The 18,915-nt window shown below is 38.1% G+C and overlaps 3 protein-coding genes across 3 annotated transcripts; 2 read left to right on the top strand and 1 right to left on the bottom strand.

Moving 5' to 3' along the window:
• Positions 1-832: 832 nt before the first annotated feature.
• tmem208 (transmembrane protein 208) lies at positions 833-5,255 on the bottom strand. The gene is made up of 6 exons (XM_063880622.1): positions 5,041-5,255; positions 3,041-3,136; positions 2,267-2,320; positions 2,029-2,165; positions 1,582-1,666; positions 833-1,456 (listed from the first exon to the last, which is right to left on the bottom strand). The coding sequence occupies exons 1-6, from the start codon at positions 5,044-5,046 to the stop codon at positions 1,319-1,321; spliced, it is 516 nt and encodes a 171-aa protein (XP_063736692.1). The 5' UTR covers positions 5,047-5,255; the 3' UTR covers positions 833-1,318.
• A 422-nt stretch (positions 5,256-5,677) lies between these two features.
• slc39a1 (solute carrier family 39 member 1) lies at positions 5,678-10,204 on the top strand. Its single transcript, XM_063882374.1, has 4 exons — positions 5,678-5,940; positions 7,137-7,267; positions 7,682-7,990; positions 9,025-10,204. The coding sequence occupies exons 1-4, from the start codon at positions 5,826-5,828 to the stop codon at positions 9,376-9,378; spliced, it is 909 nt and encodes a 302-aa protein (XP_063738444.1). The 5' UTR covers positions 5,678-5,825; the 3' UTR covers positions 9,379-10,204.
• A 3,518-nt stretch (positions 10,205-13,722) lies between these two features.
• rlbp1a (retinaldehyde binding protein 1a) lies at positions 13,723-18,690 on the top strand. The gene is made up of 8 exons (XM_063880607.1): positions 13,723-13,811; positions 14,806-14,845; positions 15,370-15,498; positions 15,629-15,833; positions 16,941-17,119; positions 17,370-17,528; positions 17,616-17,726; positions 17,830-18,690. Exons 2-8 carry the CDS (start codon positions 14,837-14,839, stop codon positions 17,974-17,976), a joined length of 939 nt encoding a protein of 312 aa, XP_063736677.1. The 5' UTR covers positions 13,723-13,811; positions 14,806-14,836; the 3' UTR covers positions 17,977-18,690.
• Positions 18,691-18,915: the final 225 nt, after the last annotated feature.

Genomic DNA, 18,915 nt, shown 5'->3' with positions numbered 1-18,915 from the left:
GAGTCTGAGCATGATCCTAATCAGTAAATACACTTTGTCAACACTGGATAGAACAAGTGACGTCACTAAGTAGACTTGATAATAAACACATTTTTTCTCCTGAGGACACGGTGTAATTCACCGGATGGAAACACAAAACGTGGTCGGCATTTCTTCAGTATTCGAGGAACTGAAACAATAATTGACATCATTTGGAATAACCTTTCTATCATCAGGCAAAATATTTTGGGATTTTGACAGTGGTGGTCAACTTGATCACCTTTTTTATCCAAATTTGATGACATCTCATTATCAACATGAAACTGATTAACCTTAAACAATGATAAACATCAAATGTATAAGAAATAATTATTTGCAGCAGCACAAATATGATTAAGGACTTGATATTATCATCTTTTAAGTCATATTATATATTATGCTGCCATACCAAAGAAAGGGCCCAATAGAGTTTTTTCACTTATGATAAGTTACACTTCTATTAGGATACTTTAAAACAAATAGACAGACTAAAGAAAATATAATTTTGCCAAAAGTATGCTCCAAGTGGAAGACCATGTGAATGTTACAGCTTCTCACAAAATTCCGTGTTTTGATTCAGGAGAATGGATTTCCACATTTCACTGCAAACATAATAACACCTTACAATTTGTTAGAGAACCCTCTAGACGACAGAGCAATTTAATTGAATTGCTTTTTATGCTGTAATGATTTATATTAGGCCACCTCAAGTTATGTTTAGCCTAAGTGGAGAAAAAAAAGAGCTCAGTACTCTAACTCAAGACTGAAGGTATATTGTTAACAAACCACACTTAAAGAGAATATAAACACAAGAGAGCATCAACTCCACCGACTGGAAGGAGATTTTTATTGCAAAACGATCTTTTCTATTAAAACTTGACTTCTATCCATTGTGTTCATTTTTATGACTTAATAGCTCACAAACAGAATCAGGTCAGTTTTTTGACCCGATTTATCTTTCTGCATGGTGTGAGTTGAACCTTTGACGGGAATCTGCAGGAGGCAGTAAGAAAGGATTGTGCCTTGGTCAAAACTCTTAAATCTCTGCATTAGGATTAATGAAATTTAGACCGTGACATCATCTAAATACAGAACATTTCATTTAATAGTTGAGGGAGAAAATTAGATTTCCAGAGAAATCAGAAAAAACAAACAAACATGGAAAACAAGATTCCACAGTATCGGATTCAGATTAAGTTTAACTTAATAACGAAATGTGTTCCTGAATAACTTATGAGTTCCTCGTTATCTGTATATGAGATTCTGTGTATAAAAATACTGCTCTGTCTGCCCTGTAGCCTCAGAATCGCTTCATCTGTCTGCGCTCTTGTCTTCTCTGCTTCTTCTCGTTCACTTCCTCTGGTGCCGACGGGTTCTCTGCCATAAACCAGGGGCCCAAAAAGTTCACCCAGAGCAGGTGGGCGGCTCGGGCTGGGGCCTGAGACAAGCGCAGAAGACAACATCAACCATAAGAAACAAGGAAATCCAAATAAAAGGATAAAGAAAATAACAGCCATGTCACAGGATTTATCAGAGGGGAAGTGCCAAGAATGATATTCTTACCAGCAGCCAGAGATACCAGAAGTACGAGGAGAGCGTACTGAGCACCTGTACTATGGCTGTGAGCAGGATGACGTCCTTCAGGTGTCTAAAACAACACACACAATTAATTCTCACTGACATGTTTCTGCAAGTTACCACGTTTAGTTTAAGGGGTAAAAGGACTAACTAAAGAACAATACCATTTAAAAAGATGATACATGTTTCATTTACAAACTTTGCACCAGAGCTTCTTTTCTTATAAATAAACAAACTCTGTGATTGACAGGTAAATATCCCTGTCCTTCATACTGTTGACTGATGATCAATTGGAGCATTTTTTTCATTCTAATTTTAAACATAACATTGTCACCTGGAAACAAAGAAATAAATTCAATCCTTTACGCAGCGGCTGAGCAGAAATGTTAATGTTCATTTCATCGCGTATGTAGAGTAAATTAGGATACTTACTCTGCCATCCCCTGCTCCATGTTTAAGTCGATCCCCCCGTCCAGGAGACCTCCATCCTCACTAAACGTAGGTCTGGCCATGGAGTACATTGAGCGGTAACTCCCCAAATACACTGCTAGTGCGAACCCAAGCAGCAGCTACAGGACGAACACAATGGTTTAGGGAGGATTTGGAATATTCAGATAAAAACCTTTTATTGATTAACTATACTTATAAACTACAAGATGAATCAACTCACCCATGTCCCAAAAGAAGAGGAGAAAGCCACAAGATTTACTGCAGCATATATTGCCTGTAAAAGATAGATAGATAGATAGATAGATAGATAGATAGATAGATAGATACACACACATAGCACACAGCAGAGCACACACAGTGAAATTTATCCTCTGCATTTAACCCATCCTAGCAGTGGGCAGCTATTATGCAGCGCCCGGGGAGCAATGGGGAGGGGGGATTGGAGGTGTCCGGTGCCTTGCTCAAGGACACCACAGCAGGCCCTAGGAGGTGAACTGGGACCTCTCCAAGTAGCAGTCCACCTTCCATATTTCAAGTCTGTTTGGGGACTTGAACTGCCAACCCTACGATTCCCAGTCCAAACCCCTACTGACTGAGCCACTGCTGGACAAGGAGGAGTGGTATATCTGTAAGAAGGCTGGATAACATATCAGTATAACGAAACTGCTTATTAGTTCAATAACCGATTAGCAGTCTGACATTTAATTTAATAGTAATTTGATATTTAGAAATCATAATTTCAGCTATCTTTAAAGCAATAATTTCAAACATTATGCTTCAACTTATTAAATGTGGTGTGATTTGCGTTTTTTTTTGTTTTGAATAGCTTAAAAAACATGGAGATTCAATGCTGTGACCTCAGATAGCTACACTTCAGAACCCGAACAATTCCCTAATTAATGGGGGAGAAATTCTCAGAAGAACGAAAATAAGTGTAAGTTTGTTACTTGCAGTGACAAAACATTTCTCCTGACACAAGCATTGAGGTTCTTACGTTAGCTCCTAGGATGACTCTATTGTAGAACCTCAGTGTCTCCTCGTTCTCTTCATAGATCTGCTTCTTCCCCTTTGTGCCGACTTTCCCTTTAGGCTGCAAACACAGAGCAGATTCTGAATGATTAACCAATTAATTCATATTAAGTTAAAACAAATGCAAAACAGCTCTTAAGGCATGGTTTGTCAGACTTTCTGCTTTCTGAAGGCAGTAAATGCAACTTAATATCTGACGTTTATCCTACAGATTCTAATTAATAACACTTAATCTGCAAACGTTGATTTAGATGTGTGAATGTTAAGTGTCATACCTTATGATTTATAAATAAAGGATCATAGCTAATCAGAGATCAACCCTAAATAATAACAAGGCGTTTTTGTAACCTTGATATAAAGCTTAATGATTGGTAAAGATGTACCTTGGAGCCTTCTGGTAGCAATACGATTACAGAAGAAAACAACAAAGGTGTTTTTACATTCCCCTTATTTACTTTCACACATAGGGATGTCCTTTTATTAAATGTAATTATTAACATCTTTGCAGCTGTTTTGCTCCTCTATGCACACTGGAAATAGTTGGCGTGATGTTTTCTAAGTCTTTGATTTATTACATTTTTGATTATACATTTTATATGTCATCTTTTCTTTATTTGATTACATTCCTAAAAGAAAATCATCTCAGTGTATATGTTTTAGACAGCTTTTTGTGTTTTTTATTGTGAACACCCTTGCTAAGTTATATTTAAATACAAAGTCAGAACTTTGATTACGTTATGATGAAACAAAACCTATGAGTGGGCTGCATAGTGCGTTTACGAAATGTGAACTAATAATCTAGTTAAGGCTGTAACTACAGATATGTTTCATCCCGTATAATGCAGATCATTTTCTCAATGATTTAATAATCTTTTTATATTTTAAATGCAAAGGAACAGTCCAAAAAGGTCAGCTCAACTTGACAGAGTTTTCAAATGTCTTCATTTGTTTGACCAAAATTGTAAACATCTAAAAATATCTAGATAGCAATGTTATTAAAAAAAGAGAAGCAGTAAATATTCTCCACAGATTGTAGATTAACACAATAGCTAAATTATTTTTCTCTAAATTGACCTTCCTTTAGAGAATTGTTTCAACTCTAGTCTTGTGAAGTGAATACACTTTGGATTATCATACAAACCATTTTTGGCATATCTTAAATGTGATTCTTAACTGTGAATACTGAAAATCAAATGCTCAGTATTTGGAGGAGAAAACTAACTTACATATATTTTTGTTACCTTATTCTGCATTCTTTGGTGGTCTCCCTGTATCTGAATGACTTAGCACAGCAACATCAGCTATTGAAAACTGTTTACAGTTTATGAAATGTTGGTTAATATTTATTGCACTGCTTCTCTTTTAAATATTCTTATTCCCCAAAACATCAAGGCATGAGTATATTGCATACTACATGCACAATGTCATAATCTGTTAAGCATATCGTATATATTCTTGAGTCCTAAATTAATGTTGACTTTCACTAATGAAGGGTTATAACTGTGTGAAAGACTACATGATCAACAATGATCAACCAGTTCTCTAAAATACTTCAGGTGTTCCCATTCTATATTTTGCCCTTGTGTTATGCAGTGGTGTAAACAGTATTGCTCTTGTCTGAATAGCAATGGCAAGGTTACAAATCATAGTTAAACCATGAAGGCGTACATGTAAATATTTGTCCAATCTATTGAATTCATCTCCCACATGCAGTGTTTTGTTACTTTGTACTGTTGAATTTAATACAAACAAGATAAAACAATTGCAACCTTGTGCACATTCAATCATTGTCTATAGCCATAGTTTACATCAGAAAATACAGTAGGACACTGTTATATTGACAACACTGTTAAGCCTTTTGACCACTTGTTTTGTAAACGATGACAGAAGTACTTTTCATTCTGATGCCCATACCAATTGTGTGTAAATGCAAAGTGAGTCAGTCAGTGTTTCTGTGTTTCTCACCGCCATTCGCTCTCTGAAGATTTCTTGCTCTGCGTCTTCTTTGACATCGACCTGGGACCCGCTTCTCTGCTTATTATGTTATCTGCGCATCAAAGGAAAAACTCACAAGATTCCCTGCGGTGTGATTTCTTGTAACACATCAGCATTTGTATCTTCTGCTGATCCTGGTCGACATATCCGGCGCATGAGAATGTCGTCATCAATCAAGTGTGTGATACGCGCAAGAAGCTCTTGAAATGTTGTACCAGAGCACCATCTGCTGGTCATTTAACAAAGATCCACCATTCAACGGGAGAAAAAAATATGTATTTGTTATTTACTGAAGTAAGTTTGTTTATTATTATACATTCATTATATTGCACCTAATTTGAGCAGTAGAAGTGTGCTCACCATTTACTAAATGAAAACGTAGTTGATTAAAGAGCACAATAACTGTAATGGTGTGTACTAAAAGTATAAAGTTGCAGGAAATTTAAATTATTTACTAAAGAACAAGTCTCTCAGAATTGTACGTTACAATAGAGGAATAGTACATGTACGCAGGCAAGGCTAGTGAAAGGTAGACCTGTGGGGCGGCTGGTTAGTTGTTTTCGCGATAGATTATATTTGACCCTTTACGACCACCGTACCACAGATCCCAAATGACAACACTTGTGACTGTTGGTCTCAGGGAAACACTTATCTTCACAGCGGTTAGGAAGATCCAGGTTTCCCCGCAGCCAGAGACACGATGATATAGTTAGGTTGTCAACCACACATTTGAAAAGACAGTTTTATACTACAACATGGATTACCTACTCGAAGTGAAGATAGGTGCTCTGGTCGGGTTATTGCTCTTAACTCTTCTCGTTGGATTCATCCCTGCTCGAATCAAATGGTTCAGAGACACAAACGGGACAGGTCGGTAACCGTTCGTTTTATTATAACAATATAACGTAAGGTTATTTAACACTAGCACGTTAATAAAACCGTCTTTATTTCGTTCACTTTCACATGTAAAATAATACACAAGCTAAATTCCACAACGTGGATTAATGCAAACATCGAACGTTTTACCTGACTTGGATTTTTAAAAACTTTGTAACATCGATGCCGAATTTAAATCAGAAATTTGCTGATTAATGTGCAGTTGAGATCTCTGTTGTACGATTTTTAGTCATTTGCATATAAAGAAACCAACTGTAAATGTCCCGTGCTTTGAATGCAGTATGGTGTTACGGTCCGGAAGGATAGTGGTTTACCAGCTCAACTGAATCACACGCTGTAGTGTTGTAGAGTCAATTAACGGCTATTGATTTTATCAACTGTGACTTAGAAAATATTAACGTAGTGATAAGGGAGTAGTGATAAAGAGTTTAATCTTAGTTTTAACCACTGATATTCAAACACAACCCACCACCACAAAAAGCAGAAACTAATGTTTATTTCGAGAATGTTTTATTTCCCTTGAACATATCCATTGTGGGCATGAGAGATGTTAATTACGTAGTACTCCATTATGTTGTTATTTTAGTTTGTTTCAACTTAAATGTGTAAGTTATCCGCTAACATGAATAAATCCTCCTCTCACCCCTGCAGTCACCTGACAGGCTTGAGCCTAAACGCCTAAAAACACATTTAATAGCTCATAACAGGCAGAACAAGGATCTAAGCATGAACTTTGGCTTTCTTAGATGGAACTGAAATTTTAAATTCTCTCCATAATATCCGCTTGTGTTTGAGTGGTTTACGGAGGAATATGGACTTATGTTCTTTTCATGATCATGTGTCACATGATGTTCAAACAACTGTTCCAGTTTAGGACGGAAAGTCAGGGATTTAATCAGTCTTCAATAATTACCATAAATATTTCAGCTATACACGAGCTTAGTTACATAATATAATATTCAATACACATTAACCAATTGATGAAAACATGTGATAAAATATTAATGCCCCATTCAGTCACATATAGAATCATGATTTGCTATCAAAGTTTCTGAAATACACAACAGCAGAGTCACGCACAAAACTGTGGCTAATTTAGACAATGCTTTAACTGTTATCACTGTATGTTAAAACATAAGTAATGTTTTTATCTTCTATCCTTCCTGCAGAAACGCACCGCACATTTCTGAGTCTGATCAGCTGTTTTGCTGGCGGGGTTTTTCTGGCAGCATGTCTGCTGGACATCATTCCAGATTATCTGTCGGACATCAGCGCAGAGCTGGATGTTCGGAAGGTGGAGGTACGGCCACGTATGAATTAATGCCGCCAATTTCTTTGTCACAAATTGATATAAAATGTATATTTCAACTTACAGAGAACAAATTGACCTCTTAAAAAGATAAACAGATGGATGTTCTGGAAGCAGATCATTTGTTTTGGTTGATATTATACTCAAATGATGATTAATTGATTTTCAAAATTCATTCAATTCATTTTTTAGCCGTATTACCTGAAGAGAGAAAAATAACACTGTAAAGAACATTTGGGTTCAAAAATAAATCATCTGTTTCATTTGCGTTTGACAGCAATTTAAGATATCCTATCCTGTATGACTGAGGGTCTTCACAGAAATAATGTACTGTTTACAATCTGTGTTTCCTAATGTTGACGTTATCAGACGGCCTGCACACTCATTAATCTCTCTCTCAAACAGACCAGTTTCCCCCTTGCCGAGTTCATCATGGCTGCTGGATTCTTCATGGTCCTCATACTGGAGAGGATTGTCCTAAACTGTCGAGAGATGGTAGCATCTCAGGAGGAGAGGGCACCCCTGATGGCGGACAACAGAAATGGACATGGCCATGGCCATGGAACAAATCATGATCTGGAGGGCAGCGGCCAACATGTCCATGTTGACTTTCAGGCTCACTCCCCCTTTCGCTCCTTCATGCTCTTCCTCTCCCTCTCCCTCCACTCAATTTTTGAAGGTCTTGCTATTGGCCTACAGAGCACAGACTCAAAGGTAAACACCCAAAGCACTACACCTGATTTTCGAGTTTTTTTAGAGTGCATCCTCAACAAAACAGGGACCCACCATGCTCTTTGCATGACATGCAATGAAGCCTTATCTTGGAAAAATGCTACTCAAATCAAGTTGGAATCAAGTACTCAGCAAAATGCCAGAAGATAACAGTTTCTGTTTGTGGCTTCAGGAACAAAAGTAAATCTCGCTGTCATGAGAAACCAATCTGTTTCCATTGGTCATAAGACAGCCTCACAGTCGGAGCGTACTAACAATGTCCCTCAGGACTTTGTATCTTCATGCTGGTTTTATGTTCTTGTTCTCCAGGCAATGTCCTAGAAAAACAAAACCAAAGACCTTTTTTTGACCGATCTCACTTTCAAATGTCATCAACATTTACATGTTATTTTTAATTATGTAGTTGAAAATATAAAACCAAAAAGCAATCTTTGTTAGTGCTAAGGAAGAATTCACAGTTTAAACAAGTGCATTATGAAACCCCGGATTTTAAAAGCCTCAAGTGTTCTATGTTTTGGATCAAATGCAGGACAAATGTCCATTTAGTGAACTTGCTTCTCCTTATAAAAGAGGAGTCAGTTTATCCAGTAATTTATGGATTATGGCTTTTCTCATTTTGCTAATGAAGTATCAGTGTTTTGGGTAACACTTGCATCACCATTGAATGTAAATTAAATCAACATCAGCCTATCAGTTAGTTGACAAAGCTGAGGAAGTTGCTAATCAGTAAAATTGACTTTTTGTAATGATTGATTTATTCCAAAACAGTTAAATTACTGGAAGTGCGTTATCTGGAAAAATCCATAATTGTAATATATAAAAAATGTAGTATTTTTACTATAACAGATATGTTCAATGCACTTCATTGATTTGATGATCGTTCATATTTAACCACTAAAATTCAAACAAGCCTTTTTACACAATATTCTCATCCTCTACTATTGTTTGTGTTTATTTTAAAAGGTGTTAAAGGAGGTAAAAAAAGAATCACAAAACTTCTTTGTTTTCTTCTCCAGGTATTAGAGATCTGCATAGCGATACTTGTCCACAAGACCATCATCGTGTTCAGCCTGTCGGTGAAGCTCGTACAGAGCTCAGTCCGTCCGCTATGGGTGGTTGCTTACATCAGCGTGTTTGCCATGATGTCGCCTATAGGCATCGCCATCGGTATCAGTGTTATGGAGGCTCAGCTGGCGGCTGGAGCTCTGATTCAGGCCGTCCTGGAGGGCCTCGCTGCTGGGACGTTCATCTACATCACCTTTCTGGAGATCCTCCCCCATGAGCTCAACTCCCCCGGGAAGCAGCTTCTTAAGGTGCTCTTCATCCTGCTGGGCTTCAGCATCATGGCCGCTCTGACGTTCATAGGCTGATCCCAGTCTGCAGCTGTAAGGGGGACTGCAGCTCACACACACTTTATACAGGAAAACAAACTGCCCTCATCAGAGAAGAAGTATGTTTACTGCGCACGGTTCCACACAACTCTACTGTTTTTAATGTCAAAGGGATAATGACTATAGATGTTGAGGTTTTATATCTTTTAACTTTTTAATTCACAAAAGATGAGTCCTGTCGACAGTGTAAATAAACAATTTCCTTTATGAGGGTTTTAAGTAAAGATAAACCACTATGTTTGATGAATGACTGAGAGAATCACAGGGGAACAAGGTGGAACAGAGTGCACCCATATATCACTGGCCCTGTTTTGAATCATGCTTTGGACCTGCAAACAAGGCCAGAGCTTCTCACCTTTGACCCTACCGAGGAAACCGCTGGAAACAAAGAGGCCATGTTGAAACCCTAGACATTATTTAATCATGTTAGTATATTTCTTTGAAACTAACTCATGGGAAGCTTATTCTTTTCAAACAGCGCTAATGGTGCCTTTTCTGTAACTATTTCATTGGGTCGGTCCTTCACTCTATGCTGGATGTTGGCACTTGTAACATGTTATGAATGTTGTGACCCAGAGTCATTTGGCAAATACTCGCATTTAAGTGCAATGCTTTAAGTTGTAAGTTCCAGCATAGTGAACTGTAGTATTAACATTTCATACATTTTTCCAGTAAGCTAATGTAAATGTAAACTGAATTCCTCATGCCTTAAGTTGTATGCCAAAAAGTGGAAATGATGAGAAAATATGTGGGATGTCTTTTGTGCACTTTCCCAATAAAGAATCGGTGATCATCTGCACACATAGCAAGGCTACAATCAAATTGTTTTTGAATAACCAACAGTTTGAACAAGCTGTTCCCTGTTGTATGTAAATGCAAACATTAATCTTCTTAGGACATTTGGTTCTCTATTTTTATTGTGGAAAAATACAAAGACAAAGAGAAGTGCAGATACATTCTGCAAACTGATACTTTTAAATGTGCACAAACTTGTGAATATGTCACAAAACAAAATCAAACCAAGCAGGACACCAAAGTCACAGCACCTTGGGTAAAAATCGGTATTATTCATGGTCCACACATGAGAAGTTGCTTTAACATGGAAAGTAGTAGTGGTGAAAATCAGTACAAAAAACACAATTAAAACACTAGTGTGTGTGCATCAGCCTGCCTACACTGAAAACCAAACAGTATGTCAGGGCCATGTATGAAGTCAGTTTTAAACGGTCCCTGTTTAGTTGCTATTCCTCTTTAGTTTGTCATGTGACAGCAGATGGCAGAACGAATAGCAGGAAGTTGGAAGGTTTGGACTAGTTGTCAAAAAAACTACTTGTACAGCAAAAAATACAAAATTGTGTTAATGTCGATTCCAATGTGGCATATTGCAAATGTATGTTTATTTCATTAAAAGTCATCTGATAAGGACTTAAACTTATATGAGACAGTTTCCACTACAATTGTGGACTTACAGTTTTTCAGAATAACACCTGATGCTTTTCTAGTAAGTAAAAATATTGTTTGTATGTCGTTTTTCAACTTGTTAAATTAGTTTCTCTTATGAATGATAGTCTCACGAGAGAGACACATGAAATGTTGTATAAACTTGACCAGAGAAAAGAGGAATTTTATATATAATGTATATTGATCGTGTCACCCTCTGTCCGATGCAGTTTGAAGCCATACTTTGCAGATCTTCTTCTACTTCTAACCCAGAGAAATGGTGAATTGCAGTTTGAACTGAAACCCTCTGATTTGTGGGGGATTTCATGCCATATGGGTTAACGTGCCAGCAAAATACTGGTGCCAGAAGGTGGCAGTGTGGATCCTCCCATAATTAGTGAAGTAATCCAGAGATGCAGGATTAGATGACTCCAGTATACGTTGTGGCAGAGGTAGGAGAATTACTCAGATATTGTACTTAAGTAAAAGTACCAGAGTGTAGGAATACTCTGTTACATTAAAAGTCCTGCATTCAAAATGTTATTCAAATTAAAGTACAAAAGTAATCACATCAGAATGTACTTAAAGTACCAAAAGTCAAAGTAGTCATTATGCAGATTGGCCAATTTCCAAATAACACATATGATATGTTTTGATTACAATTATTGATGCATTAAAGTGATATCAAAGCTGGTAAAGTTGCAGCTAGTTTTTATCACTCTGTATCCTGAATGTTACTCCAGGTGTAACTAAAGTCTGTTTAACAGTTGTTTGTATTTCACATCATTAATCCAAATCTGTAAAGTAACTAAAGGTACTAAAAAAAATGTAGTGGGCTAAAAGTACAAAGTAGCATTAAATGGAAATACTCTCCATCAGTGCAAGTAACTCGGAATTGTAAAAAAGTGCAGTACTTCAGTAAATGTACTTAATTACCTTGCACTACCGTGTTTTAGTAATATACATATTTGATTGGATAATAGAAAATACGATTTTGATTTAACCTATAAAGGCACCCAAACCACACTGTCATGGCTCACTCGGACACCTTGAGGCATCGTTAATGTAATTAGTAACACCTGCGCAGAATCAGATTCTGATTCTTCTGTATCACAGCAAACCAATTAACCTTCTTAGTGGAGAAAGCGCATGTGTTACTAAATACATTAACGATGCCTCAAGTCGTCCGAGTGAGCCATGATAGTGTGGTTTGGGCGTCATTATCTTAATCACTTATACCTGTGCTTTTCATAATGTTACAAATTCAAAATATGGTCAAAAAGGGTTCCCATGCAGCCTTCAAATGTTAAATCAAAATACATTCCAGTCATTTGAAGTCTCTGTCAGTCTCTATCCTTTAAAATAGTTAGCCACAAATGGAAAAACTCATCCAGTGATTTGTTTTTTTTACTTGCCTGAATTCAATTGAACTCCTTCTCAGGCAAGGGAGTTGCTAGATTTACTGGCCTGAACTGGGCCCTCTGAAACATTCAAATTACAGTTCATCTGAATATGGCATACATCCAAATATTGTATGTTTGAGAATGTGGAGGAAACTATACTTGCATTTGTATAAGGGTGACATAACTGGCATGAATTCATCACATCAAAGGACCTAACTGTACACCAGCGAAGGGTATAGCCCGACTGATGAGATAGGCTTTGTTAACCCCTGTTTGTTTTTGCGAGGGAATAGGAGGTTATTCATGAGTGTGCACTAATGAGAGGTACTGCTGGAGGAACAACAGCGGAGTACAGTAGGTCTGCCAGTTCTGCATCACAGAGGCCTCAGTGTGTGGAGCAGAGAGACGCTGCTCATTAACCTCTTCTATCAGCTCCCTCCGACATCAGGCAGATAACAGCCTAAACTTAGACAAGCACTGCTTTCTCATTGCATGTTTTATATTCAGGTGCTCAATGTCAAGTTGATGCCGGCTACATACTGCATGCTTGAAAGTTTAAAACCGGTTCAGTTAAATAAAAAGTTGGAAAATGACATCCCAACTAATACTTGCTGTAAGTAACACATATGGAGGCCATGGAGGTAAAAATTGATAGCTGACAAACTTTTATCAATCTCAAAAACAGAAAATTAACAAATCTAAGTTGATTACTGTATCACTGTCATACATGACTGAGAGTGAGGCAAGTCTCCTGATGTTGTGCAATCACGTATAAGTCAACAATAATATGGGTCCCAAAAACAAGCGGTTCCCTCTGATGAAGATTTCAAAGAATGTGCAGATAGGAATGTGTAGCACAAAGTTCACAGGTGGTCGTCTCTCGTGACATTTTCTACGGGCAAGAGAATGCTCCAATCCCACCTTTCATGTCACATGTGCTGGGTTAAATAGAAAATAGGATGTGATGTTGAAGAGGTTGCTCACATACTGTGTGTGAATCTAGATAAAAAACATAAGCGTCACAGAAAAATCTTTAAAAACATGGACATCTAATAATGATGTATCTTCTTCTAGGTTAAGTTTTTTTTGTTTGTTTTTTGGATTCATCTTTTTCTTTTAAAATGTTTTAAGTTATGTGTGATGACAGTGTCCATCAATCGAGATTAGCACAAAACACAACAACACTACAGAAACATGCATAAAATGCTTTTAGTGATAGTGTTTGCTTCTCTTTTATCTTGTTTTTTAATCATTTACTTTACTTTTTCTTTTCTCTTTCAGTTTTGTTAATAATTTCTGAGAAATTAGTGCTCTAAATGAAAGCATTTAGTGACATATCGTTGTATTTTCTATTGTTTTAATGTATTGGTCCTCAAGAGTGATGGTCCAGCACAACTCTCCTCCTCAGCTCGCCCTTTGCATTACTTAGAGTACCCTTTGTTGTAATCCACTGTGTCATTATAATCCTAGTTTGAGTGACATTCTCACAACTCCTCCCCTCCTGATCCTCTCTCCTCTCGGTGTCTCCGCTGCCACTCCGTCTACTCCTCTCATCCCGTCTGCTTAAAGGTAAGGCTGCTCTGCTCCTTAGTTAAAACACAGCTTTAAAATATGAGTACTCTATGTCTAAAGTTTAGTGTCATCATTAAAAATAGTTTGTTAACCTGGTGTGAAAACAATACTGTTTTCGTTGGATGGGAACATGTCAGATTATACAGAATAATGAATGAATGTGTCATAAAGTAATTGTATGTTTTGTTCACTGAACTGATGGATGTTCTGTATTTGAATTACACCCACACAAAAGTAATGTGTGACTGGTTACAAATCTTACAGCCTTTGTGGTGAAATAACACACTCAAACATTGTTGCTGTTAAGGAACGACATTTGGCTTTTAGCCTTCCCAATCTCCTTTATTTTTAAAACGGTTCTTTATATTGGAATATAGTATACATTTTCAAAAATGTAGTTTTTTTACATTAAAAGCTATGCTGCTGATATGTAGTCTGAATCAGTCCTTTTTACAACATGCATTAACATTTTATATTTTTGTATTAAATTAAAAAATTGATTTCTTGCATATTTGCATTATATGTCACAACTTAAGAAATGGGTTGGAAAATGTTCCCTTTTCTTATCATATGCTGCAAACAGATTCAAATCCAGGTCGTTATGAGAGTCTTTCAGGAAAATACCTTCAGAATATAGCTATGCTAAACACTAATAACGTTCTTAAAACACCAGGAATTACTCACCGTTGATCAGGTAATCCAGTGTTATGGGAGAGTAGTGGAAAGTGTATATCTGCCGTTGGGTCAGGCTCCTTTTAGGGAGGGATGTCAGCTCTGCCAATTAACAAAGAAAACATTGTTCACCTTCAATATTTGCACGCATTTATTTATCCCAATTGCATCACCTGCATGTGTAGATTATTTTATAGATTTTGTAAATAAATACATTTCTAATCAGATGACCTCTCTTTAAAAAGATGAACTAAATGTCTGCCCAGTGCTGAAAGAAAGTTGAATGCTGATGTTTGTGCCAATTCTTCTTTCTTCACAGTGTTAGTGAAACACTGCGAGACGCTGCAACCATGGCTGCTGTAAGTCTAACTTCTTTGCAACAAATCAAGAGAGAGCACTTGAGTGTCCCTTTGTCTCTATTTGAGCCAGTGTGTCTGTGTCTGGCCTCACTTCACTGGGTTAAAAGCATCAGCGGCTGAAGGTTGGACTGTCAGCGCATGATGCTGCTTAATGCTGTTATTGTGCCAGTAGATGCTTGCTCTGGGATGGACTCTTAAGCTGTTTTTAAGAAGTGGCTTTAGCAGTCCTTTCTGTAATCATGTGAAGCAGATTAAGCAGCCATTCGCTTACTGGTGGGCATCGTCTGTGGTCTGCTGCTGCTGACACAACTTAAAAATCATTGTTATGAGCAGCCATTGAAGTATTCAAGCGGTAAAGCAGGTAAAAACTTGTGATGTTAAAACGGCACATAAAGGTGGATTTCAACCAAAGTGGTTTGTTATTGTATGGCGCTATGGCCAGAGAACTTTGATCACAATTGAATGATTTATAATAACTTGTATGCACTGATATCATATTTTGAAACTGTCCTTCTTTTAAGCAGACTGGATCTTTCCGCATGGTGTCAGAGGAGGAGCAGGCCATGAGGTCTAAGCTGGAGCATTTGACAGTGAAGGATCATGGGCCGGTGTTTGGGCCATGCCAAAAACTGCCTGGACACACTGTGCAAAAGGTAAAAAAAAGAATAACTGGATATGCAGGAGTTCAAATTAGAGTATTGAAGCCAAGTCCTCATTGTAGTAACACTTTATTCCCCAAAATGTGTCTGATTTCTCGTCTGGCTGTTTTTCTTTTTCCTCCAGGCGAAGGATGAGCTGGGTGAGACAGATGAGAGGCGGGCATCCTCGCTGAAGGACCTTCGGGCCATGATGAAGGACAGAGTGGCTGAGGGAGACGACCTGGCCAAACTGGTGCTGGAGCACTTCGGGGACAAACCGGACTCCCTGCTTCTGCGCTTCCTCAGGGCTCGCAAGTTTGATGTTGCCAGAGCCCAAGAGCTCATGAAGGGTTAGTAGTAACTATCTAATTTGTAGAAAGACAAACTGAGCTATCAAGAGTGAATCTTCTTGGCCTCCATGTGCTTGTTTCCGTTTCTGCAGACATTGTACAATAGCTCCAGTAATTGAGGGTGAGACCTTCTTTGTGCCCCTGGTTAGCATGAATCGTGCCCATCACTGAGACGGAGAGGAATGTGTTCATTAATTGGGGGCTTTGAGGTGCTTCTGAGTTTCCCCTGACAAAGCCCTCCTTTGTGTTCAAATAGGACATCATGTTTACTTTACTTGTGAACCAGCAGTGTTCTCCTGGGAACTTCACAGCGCATGTGCTGCTTGTGTCAGAGGAGATGAGATTAAATAGCAGTGAAAAGATAGCATATTCATTACATGCTTATTTGTTTGTGAATCTGCTTGGACAGGCAATGTCTAATTGTGTTTGTAATTGTACAGACACAAACCCAACAATGTTGTCAAACCTGCACTCTTCCAAACGCAAAACAAATGAAAAATGTAAAGCTCCCATCACATTAAAATTTGAAAACTAACTAAAGAATTATACTCAAAACTGTGATACTTAATGCATACTCAACAAATAACTGTAACCACCCACAAGTCATTAGTCAGGTCCATACACACAGTTTTATTTGGATTTCCTTATGCTCTGTGCTAATCCTGAAAGAATATGATCTTGGAAGAAAAAAAACAGAAACACAAGCAGACATTTATGAATAATCAGAACTTGTTGGTGAGAGAGGGGAATGTAATGGGACTGTGAACTTTCTTAACAAGGTTAGGTGAACACACACACACACACACACACACACACACACACACACACACACACTCACACTCTGAGTTAATTGGTGCCTCGGTATGAAAAGGCTTGGAGATGCTCTGTAGATGCACAGTGCTGTCATTGTTTTTGTCACATCAACAACCTGCACTGCACGTTCATACGGTACACAAAGGAGTTGTGAACCATGATTAAATAATGCTGATGTGTGTGTGTGTGTGTGTGTGTGTGTGTGTGTGTGTGTGTGTGTGTGTGTGTGTGTGTGTGTGTGTGTGTGTGTGTGTGTGTGTGTGTGTGTGTGTGTATGCTTTGTGGGTCTTTTAGGTTACGTGCGCTTCAGGAAGGACTATCCCGAGCTGTTTGAGAACCTGACCCCGGAGGCGGTCCGCAGCACCATCGAGGCGGGTTACCCTGTGGTTCTCCCCAGCAGGGACAAGTATGGCCGAGCGGTCCTGCTCTTCAACATCGAGAACTGGGACCTGGAGGAGATCACATTCGATGAGGTGAACAACCTCACAGAGCACAGCTGAGCAAAGTACTATTAAGTGTTTTTCATTTGAGTTTCCTGAAAACCGTTTATTTGCATGACATCACACTTGCGAAGGTGTATTGGTGGAATGTAGAAAGTTCAATGTCAAGTGGGATGTTGCTTGGATGAGTGTTTATTGAGAAAGCTGTGAGCAGCAATACCGGAGGCCGAGCAATTGGCCAAAGAGGCACTGCACTAATTAAAAACAAGTGTTTGTGTCACAGATCTTAAGAGCGTACTGTGTGATCCTGGAGAAGCTGCTGGAGAATGAAGAAACCCAGATCAATGGCTTTGTCCTGATTGAGAATTTCAAGGGCTTCACCATGCAGCACGCGTCAGGAATAAAGCCTGCTGAGCTCAAGAAGATGGTGGACATGCTGCAGGTCAGAACAGACTCAAAAAGCTGATAATTTCTTGATGTGCAACTTCAGAGATGTGTTTTTCTGAATATCATGTGTTTTTTATTGCAGGACTCTTTCCCTGCCCGTTTCAAGGCGGTGCACGTCACTCACCAGCCCTGGTACTTCACCACCACATACAACGTGGTCAAACCCTTCATGAAGAGCAAGCTGCTGGAGAGGGTATGGATGGAGGATAATTAACCCTTTAATCTAAAGCAGACATTAAGCCATATCTATTTTCCATCAGTCTTTTCCTCTGAATAAATTAACTTATTCCCCTCAGGTCTTTGTTCATGGCGACGAACTGGTCAACTACTTCAAAGAATTTGACGCGGACATCCTGCCGGCAGATTTTGATGGGAAAGCCTCTGTGACAGACTGCCAGGCAATCGCCACCAAGCTTTTTGGCTCTGAAGACACGGCTCTCTGAAAGAACAGCCCTTTTCAAACCCAAGAGTTATAGCGTCCTTCACCCTAGATGCTTCTTTTAGATCTTTCAGACTGAGTTCTTTTTTGAAGCTAGGTTGATATTTTATATTATTATTCAAGCACAAAAAATATGTTTTTAGAGTTAGGAGCAGGGGATTTTTTGCAAACAAACAAATACATGACGAACGGGAAGAAAAAGGATGTTTAGATATTACTCAGAGTATAACAGATGTTTAATGTTTGTAACTATAGAGCACTGACATTCGTTGTTACTGGAAGAGAAGAAGGAAAATGAGTTGATAGAGTTAGTTTGGTTTGGGGTTGCTCGACTTAAAAAGTAACTTCACATCAAACAGAGCAGCCTTGTACCTCTGACCATAAATGAGTACAGAAGTGTCTCAGTCTCAGGGGTTTAGAAAGATAGGAAGAAAGAAAACTGATAATGTATTTGCCTCCATTTGATTATTGCATTAGGAGCAGGAGCCTCCTGATGCAGTGCCTTGGAAACAACAGCCTTGTTTCAGCAGTGACTGTCAGAGGCCTGATGTACCACAGAAAATCCATTCTGCATTTTGAACTGGATTGGGAAATGATCAATTAAAATGCTTTTTTGTTTGTGTCTGTAATTATAAATGTCCTTTTTTATGATTTATTTTCTTTCCAATTTCACCTAATTTAAGAAGATAAGACTAAATAAATGTAAGAAAAAAATCAATGCAAGTTTTGAATTTAACTAATGTTTTGAGATACTAGTACTTTACTTGAGTATTCATCAAGTGTATATATATATGGTTTATTTCCCTCTTAACTGTATTGAAGTGAAATCTCCTTCACTGAGATGAAACGGGTACTATTATTTTGATATTCGAAGTAGTTTGCTGATAAAACTTCTGAACTTTTACTTTAAATATAGGACTTGCCTTTTTTTAAATTTACAACT

The sequence above is a fragment of the Eleginops maclovinus genome, chromosome 4 (genome assembly GCF_036324505.1).
Source record: "Eleginops maclovinus isolate JMC-PN-2008 ecotype Puerto Natales chromosome 4, JC_Emac_rtc_rv5, whole genome shotgun sequence".
NCBI classification, from domain to species: domain Eukaryota; kingdom Metazoa; phylum Chordata; class Actinopteri; order Perciformes; family Eleginopidae; genus Eleginops; species Eleginops maclovinus.
The sequence above is the reverse complement of the archived record's forward strand: the minus strand, read 5'-3'. Positions and strand labels throughout refer to the sequence as shown.

Excerpts from the sequence above, each read along its gene's own strand:
- tmem208 (XM_063880622.1), bottom strand. Across the intron at positions 2,321-3,040 it reads GAGTCATCCTAGGAGCTAAC|GCAATATATGCTGCAGTAAA; the intron begins GTAAGAACCTCA and ends TATCTTTTACAG. Across the intron at positions 1,667-2,028 it reads ATGGAGCAGGGGATGGCAGA|ACACCTGAAGGACGTCATCC; the intron begins GTAAGTATCCTA and ends GTGTTGTTTTAG.
- slc39a1 (XM_063882374.1), top strand. The coding sequence starts at position 5,826 with ATGGATTACCTACTCGAAGTGAAGATAGGTGCTCTGGTCGGGTTATTG. Across the intron at positions 5,941-7,136 it reads CAGAGACACAAACGGGACAG|AAACGCACCGCACATTTCTG; the intron begins GTCGGTAACCGT and ends TCCTTCCTGCAG. Across the intron at positions 7,268-7,681 it reads TGGATGTTCGGAAGGTGGAG|ACCAGTTTCCCCCTTGCCGA; the intron begins GTACGGCCACGT and ends TCTCTCAAACAG.
- rlbp1a (XM_063880607.1), top strand. Across the intron at positions 15,834-16,940 it reads AGCCCAAGAGCTCATGAAGG|GTTACGTGCGCTTCAGGAAG; the intron begins GTTAGTAGTAAC and ends TGGGTCTTTTAG. Across the intron at positions 17,120-17,369 it reads AGGAGATCACATTCGATGAG|ATCTTAAGAGCGTACTGTGT; the intron begins GTGAACAACCTC and ends TTTGTGTCACAG.